The sequence below is a fragment of the Vigna umbellata genome, chromosome 9, assembly GCF_029865625.1.
Source record: "Vigna umbellata cultivar VRB3 chromosome 9, Vumbellata_1.0, whole genome shotgun sequence".
In the NCBI taxonomy this organism is placed as follows: Eukaryota; Viridiplantae; Streptophyta; class Magnoliopsida; order Fabales; family Fabaceae; genus Vigna; species Vigna umbellata.
The window spans coordinates 305621-312907 of NC_142173.1; the positions used below are offsets into that span (position 1 = coordinate 305621).

A 7287-nucleotide genomic window follows, 5' to 3' on the forward strand; every position below is an offset into this window, starting at 1 on the left:
GTGTGCTTCTTAGAAATGGTATGATAAATGCATAATTTTTAAGTCTACTCAATACACATATCTTTCAAAAATAGAGTCAAAGGTATAATTTTTTTAAACTATGAGGGTTATGGTTATTTTTTCTGTCAATACGAGTATGCTTTTGTAAACATTTGATAATTTTTAAAAGTACTTGATAATTAAATTGGTGGAATTTGAATTCATACTATGATTATTGTTTATATGAATGGTTATAATTACACTACCTTACGTTGTTTTTTATTTGATTTGTAGTTTGTCCATTTGTTATGATGGTATCCTATATGTAAGCAAGTAATTGTCAACAAAGAAACTACTAGTGGACAATCAGAGTCGTAGTCCCACTTTCTTTCTCTGTATATATAACTGTATTTTTCAGACTGTTCTCTTCATGCTTAATATCTTAACTATTAGTAGTGCTATTATACTAATATTGTGTGTTAGATACATAAAGAATAAACGAATTCAAATGGAATCACGAGCAATAAAAGGAGAGAGTTTCTCTATATCTAACAACAACGATTATTCACGCATTGGGTCATACAATCCAATCCATTATAGGCATAATAAAATCATAAATTTAAACAAAGAATATCTATTAATTAAAACATAACATTTCATTTTCAGAATTTTTATTAATGATAAAAAAATAATTCTATATTAAATAGACAATGTTTATCCACAAATCAATAAAGAAACCCAAATGCGTGGATACGAATATGAGAACAATGTTACGTACTCATTTGAATAGTTGACAAGGCAAGTTTAAGGAGGATTTCACCTTTGGTGGACAAACTAAAGTTAATTACAACTCATGACTTGTCCTTGTAAACCTTTGGCATATTAGTCCAAAATGGAGACTCAGTGCGCAGAATTTTCAGATTCCATCTCCTGATCTTCTCAGTGCTACCACCGAAATTTGAAAATATCTGTGGGTCACTGCTGCTTCAAAATTCAAACTTCTGCTATGAATATGCTCAAAATTTCATGTTATTCATTCAAGTTTTAAACGAATTTGATATTTCATTCAGTTTTAGCCAACATGAAAAATATTCAGTCCTCTTATTAGCATGTACGTTTCCTTAATTCAAGACACCTCACATGTAAGTTTACTGTATTTTTCATTTCGCCAGTTAAATCATGTTGAAATCGTCGCAGAAGTAACCCATGTTGCTTAAAAAAGATGAGAAGGAGTTGAATCCACCGTGTTCCACACTAAACATGCACTACATTTATTTAAAACAATAATGGTTGAATAAATGAACCATGAAACTGAGAATACCAACTATTAAAGGAAGCATTCGAGAAATATCTAAAATGTGTTCTTAAGTCACAGGCTGATCACAGGTCATAAACACGATGGTTATAGCAATCTAGAAAGCTATAATAAGGTAGCTAGAAATGTTGATATGTATGAAGTAACATCAGAAACCTGGCCAAAGCTATGTACATATATCTTGAGCAGCATCTTTCAGAGAGTAAATTCGGGTAAGAAGGATGTAACAATTATTTATATTGGTCAATGGAGGGAATTAGTTGGATTTGCAATAAAAATTTATACAAAGCAGCTAGGTATAGCCCATTCTTTCTTGTGTCTTGACTTAAAAATGTTGCCATATGTAGCCAAACAAATTGCTTCGATACGATCCCAAAGGTGTACATTTCTTAACATCATTTCGTTAGAAAAATGAATGATCACCTGCTTGCACATATATGGTCCCGCAGCTACGTGAATAATTACCCTTTCTGTCCTTAATGTTAGGGTCTGTCTAGTACGTAGAAACCCTAATGTAAAAAGGTCATGATTGGAGAGAAGCCCTAGGTTGAAAGCCTCCTCCTCTACCTTTTCATCATCCAATGCCTACATACATCAATTCTCCCCACATGATTTAGTTACAAGGAATGAGAATTTCCCTGGTAGATCAATGAATCGTGCTTTTACTAAACCCTAAAAATAGTACACTCCTTCTTCTAGGATCACAGAAATATATATATATATATATAGTACCGACGTTAATCCAAATGAATGACAGTACATTCTATAGATACTGCTATACCACACAACACCAAATCAATAAATAAATGCAACAACAAACAAACATTGTTTTGTTGAATTGGTAGTGGATGTTTTGTGGAGTAGATAATATATATGACTTGAATTTGGCAATGAGAAAGAGGTAGATTCCTGCAATGCACAGTTGATGAATTTTGATGTATAATAAAGAGATATGCATATGCTGAACACGTTAGAAGCAAGCAAGGGCAACATGAATTAATATTTATCTAGGGTACATTATTATATTATTATTATTATATTGGATAAAGTGAACGAGGTCTATCTCTACATGGAGGAGGACACTCGCAGTGGATGATAATATTCCTGCACGGTTACCAAGAGGAATGTTTGTAGGACCCTCCACTGGAAAAGGAGAGACCAGAGTCAAGCTCCAGCTTCTTTGGCTTTCAATATAAGAAAGGGAAAAGAAGCCCATGTGAGAGATGTATAAATAAAATAATAATGCTCACAAATTGGACCAGAGTGACTCAGCGAAGCTTCATCGACAACAGAAGGGGACTGTTACTGAAAAACATGGGACCAACTATGGTTCTTAAAAACATCTAGGTTGCATTCGGCTTAAGACATGGAAGAAACTATGTTGAAAGGTTTTGTAAAAGGTGAAGAAGATTAAAGTGCAGTTTCATGATGTATGCTTGTTATTATTATATATTATTAAAAAAGGTGGTTAGCTGAGTAGAATTAATACATGGATCGTACCAATGTATTATTACTGTCATGTTATAGATCTTATTTGGTTGCTGGGTGAAAGCTGAAGGGATGGAAGAATCTGAAATACCAAGCGGTACTGTTAAGATCTGACACTTCTGATCGGTTGGCAAGCAAAAAGAAAGGAAAAGAGAGAGGAAAAGAGAGAGTTAGACCACTTTTGCTGTAAAGGATTTGACAGCCATCATTCCAACTCACTTTATGTTTCAGGACTATATATAAATCATCCAAAATCCCAGTTTAAGATTTACAAATACAAACGCTAAAAACTAGTTATTTTGTGCTAAGTTGTTGCTAAATGCCCTTATTAATGCCCTTATTAACCAAAATCAGTGATGGTTAAATACGAGCATTAAATCTGAAGGTTGAGCATGACCGACCAAACTCTCTTGGTACCTGACAATTGTATTGATGGGAATCCTTTTCCTTGCTGTGGTAGCAGAAAACCGTGCGCGAAGATCCTGGTAAAAACCCCCAAGAATAAGCGTTATTCTCACGGGAAAGCCAAAAATGAAAAATGTGTAATTTGATAATGGATAATGATGTAGGTTATCGACTGAATACTCCTGATGCTTAACCTAAATAAAAATGCAAGGTAGCTTCAAAATACAGCCACATTCTTTGGGACCAAAGCCAACAATACCAAAGTGGGACTACCAGGGAAAGGAAAAGAAGACCAAAAATTGAAATGGATTAAAAAGAAGCGAAACAGCAGTCATGTACCCTATTTTGTTAGTGGTTCTGATCACTCCAAACACAACCACACTCCCTCCATTAAGAAAAGAAAAGAAAAAAAATAAAATAAAAGGCTAAAACAGCAACCCTTGTTCTCTTTTTTTTTTTTTTCTTCTTCTTCTTCTCTAAATATCTACCACGATCCTCCACCTAACATGCCATTCCAATACCCAGATGAATCCCCTTGACTTCTATTCTGCTGATCGAACTCATTTGTGGTTGGAACCTGCTGCTTTAAATCCTCCACAGGAAACAAGATCCTTGCACCAGTAGGACCCTCTTGAATTCCCTGAAGACCCCCGTAACCATTTTCAAAGCCCTCCAGACTGAAGTTAAGGCCAGGTGGTGGCTTGAAGTCAGGCAAAGGAAACCCAGTTGAATTATACATTGGCATGAAGGAGTTTAAACCCCTTGAGGAAGCAATCCCAGTCTTGAGAAGCTCCATGGCAGACAACTGAGACGGTGTCGATGAGGAAGTGGCGTTTTGAAGACTGCCCTTGTCTAATTCCGTGGTGTAAGGAACCTCGATGAACTTAGACACAGTGTTATAGTCCTCGGCTGGAGGATATGCTAAGTTAAGGTCTTGGCCTTGGTGGATCTTAGGGTCCTGAGAAGCCGATTGAGGGAAATTTGGTGGTGTGAGATCAGGAAGCTTCTTTGTTGGTGCTGATGCTGGTGACGGAGCTGATGGAGTTGATCTCTTGTTCTTTCTAGAGCCACCACCCACAGGAACGTTTCTGAGAGAACCACCCTCAGTCCAATACCTTCTACATGTCTTGCAAAAGTACCTTGGCTGGGAGAGGCTATAGTTATTGTAGTAGCAGAATTTGGTGTTGGTGGAATTGCACCTTGGGCAGTTCAAAGCTTGATCCTTCTGAGGCCTCGCCCTTCTCTCCAACATAGGAGGAGGCTTTGAACCTTCCATAGGTTTAACCACTCCAATACCCTGAAAAAATATCCAAATTTCAAAACAATAAAATCAAAAGGAGAGCAAAAGCCCATAACTGAATTCAAAACCTTTGAGGAGAAAAAAGGAGAGTCTAGGAAGGAAACAAACAAGACAGGTATACAAAGAAGGTGTTTTTATTACAACACTTTGAGGGATTACAACAGCAGTGGTATGATACAAACAAATATGTTAACTTTATCTTGGGTCCTTTATCCTTTATCAGATGGTGGAAAGGAAAAAAAAATGGGAAAAAGAAAGGTGCAGTACTTTGAATAGCAGATAAAAATAAATGAGGGAAAGATCTTAAAAAGACAGCAAGAAAAATTGAATTTAGTGGAGGGTTGAGCTGAACATCAGAAAAAGTTGGGGATAAAGTGAAACTTAACTTCCCCCTCAGAACTAACAATATAATCAAAATAATTTCCCAAACCCAAAACTTAATAATCTAAATTATGGTTGAAAATCAAAACCCCAGCAGAGATTTTCATGATTATATGGAAAGAAAACAGAAAAAGTAGTTCTGTGTACCTGTGCCCACTGAGCTGTGTCCATGGATTTAAGAAGAGAATGGGAAAAAGGAAAAGCTAGGAGTCCTCAGAGAAAGAAAAGAACACCACTTTTCTAGAGAGTGTTAAAAGCGTGTAAAGCTTTCAGAATTGGGATGTAGTGGTGGTTCCATCCATGTGTTGGCCAACTAGCTAGCTATATTAGTATTACACATGAAAGGGTAGCATTGTCTTTCGAAACCCTTTCCCTTCACAACTTTTATTTTTTTATCACTTCTTTCTCTCCCATTTCATTTTTCTCTATTTTTTCTTATCTCTTGCTTCCTTTGTTACTACACCACTCACTGTATTTTTTTCTGTGTCTTTCTTTTCTATACCCATTTTAGACTCCACGACGAAGCTTCTGAAAAATATATTTTTTCTTAAATTTAATCACTCTATGTCATAAATGATGACACGTACCAGAAATTTGTGTATATGGCATGTAAGCTTACGGAGAAAGTATGTTACATAAGTCAACAATATTCCTCAGCGATGTCCTTTTGTAAAAGCACACAAGAATTAGTCGGTTGATAACTTCATATATACTTTTATGACCTGATTCTTCAACCTATTCCTTTCTCATCATGCAAAAACCAATCAAATCCACACGTTAAAAAAAATCAATTCCAATCTTTATAATCATATACAAATGTTAGGAGCCCTGCAAAATTTTAAAAATTTAGAATTTAGATATTAGTTATATTTAATATCTTAAATAATACTCCGAATTCATGCGTCTACTGATATTTAATTAAACGAATAAGTTTTATTAAGACTTATGAGTTAGAGAGGATTTTAATAGTGGTTGCTTCTGGCAATGAAGATGACTGCCACAAACAATGTGATATAATAGTTAGTGAGTATAAAAAATGAATAATATTTTTTGAATGCGTATATGACATAGATGGTGGAAAAGTAACTAGTAGTTAACGTGAGCCTGCCCAAAGTATCTCCACAAATGCTATATGAAGTGCCTTATTATATCATTATGGCCAACAAAATTGTTATGTGCCTAATACCACAAAAACAGATTTCAATCGTTAAAATTAAATTTGAGGTACGAGTTGTAAAAGTTGGGTATAAACTCCAACTCCTACTGGTAGCGTAAGTTTTTTTTTTTTTTAAAAAAAACACATTTTAATTATTGAAATTGATATAACATTAGGAAAAAAAAAGTTTTTCTATAATAACTCATTACCACATCATAAAGTATTATTTGATACACCAATAAATTATCTTTATTTTCGAAACACTAATAATATTTCACATACATCTATTTACAAGTCAGAGTAATACTTTAAATAAGACTAAGTATAAATTTTTATTGAATTGTAAATATTTATGAATTGTAAAAATTTATGAGTGTTTGACGTAATAGTAAGTACTCAACTCAACAATAATCACACTAGGATGATTTGTCAATTCATTACATTTTTTTATCATTATATAAATTAAGTTGTTTTTTATGAGCAAAGTGTAAATTTGACTCTTGGTTTATAGACTCATTTAACTCATCATTAAATAAGTTTTTTTAGGGAGTCATCAAATAAAGGGGTAAAAGAAAATTTTCCGTCTTCAAAACCCCTTCTCAAAGGGAATTAGGGTTAGGACCAAGGTGCATTTAATCTTACTACAAGACTTTAATTAATTTTAAATACAACAAATTTAGTCTAAGTTAAAAGTTGAAACAAACCATCTCTTACTCAAGGTCAAGACGGGCAAGGTCAGACCAAAGGTCGAAAAGGATCATCTAGGACCATAGGTTAAAGCTTATCCAAAGTTAAAGCTCCACAACTCAATACATTGAACTATTCTCAATTAGAGACATCTTACAAAATACTAAAACATAACTAAAAAACAATATAAGGTATATTAAGGTGAGAGGATCACTTCTCTCAATTGTCCCTACTTCTGAATTGAAGGATTTTAAGAAAAATATAAAAACTTACACCATTTTAAAATATGATCGGTTCAAAATGCTCCTTAACTTTTCAATTCCAACATGGTGCGATTAGATTTTGAAAATGGTGAAAAATGATGAAGAAATATAAGAGACGATGATAGGAGAAGCATGACTCTGAAAAAACATGCTTATAAATAAATGAATATGCATTGCCATTGTCTTATTTTGTTTTCTTATTCTTTACTTATATTATTTAATTATTTTATTTCTATTCTCTTTTTGAAAAACTTGGCAAAGAAGGACAATTATAGAATAAATGTAACGTAGGATAATAGAGGTTTACAAATTT

The 7287-nt window shown here is 33.9% G+C and overlaps 1 protein-coding gene across 3 annotated transcripts; it reads right to left on the reverse strand.

Annotated features, from left to right (window-relative positions):
• Positions 1-1501: 1501 nt before the first annotated feature.
• On the reverse strand, positions 1502-5175 carry LOC124832831 (dof zinc finger protein 1-like). 3 transcript variants are annotated; one of them, XR_015782246.1, is made up of 3 exons: positions 5016-5175; positions 3527-4484; positions 1502-3264 (listed from the first exon to the last, which is right to left on the reverse strand). XR_015782246.1 is itself a non-coding variant. In XM_047307142.2 (2 exons), the coding sequence occupies exons 1-2, from the start codon at positions 5037-5039 to the stop codon at positions 3672-3674; spliced, it is 837 nt and encodes a 278-aa protein (XP_047163098.1). In that variant the 5' UTR covers positions 5040-5175; the 3' UTR covers positions 3475-3671. The 3 variants fall into 3 exon arrangements, 2 of the variants coding, with proteins under 2 accessions (XP_047163098.1, XP_047163099.1); XM_047307142.2 differs by lacking the exon at positions 1502-3264 and having other exon boundaries at positions 3475-4484; XM_047307143.2 differs by lacking the exons at positions 1502-3264; positions 5016-5175 and adding an exon at positions 4556-5008 and having other exon boundaries at positions 3475-4484.
• Positions 5176-7287: the final 2112 nt, after the last annotated feature.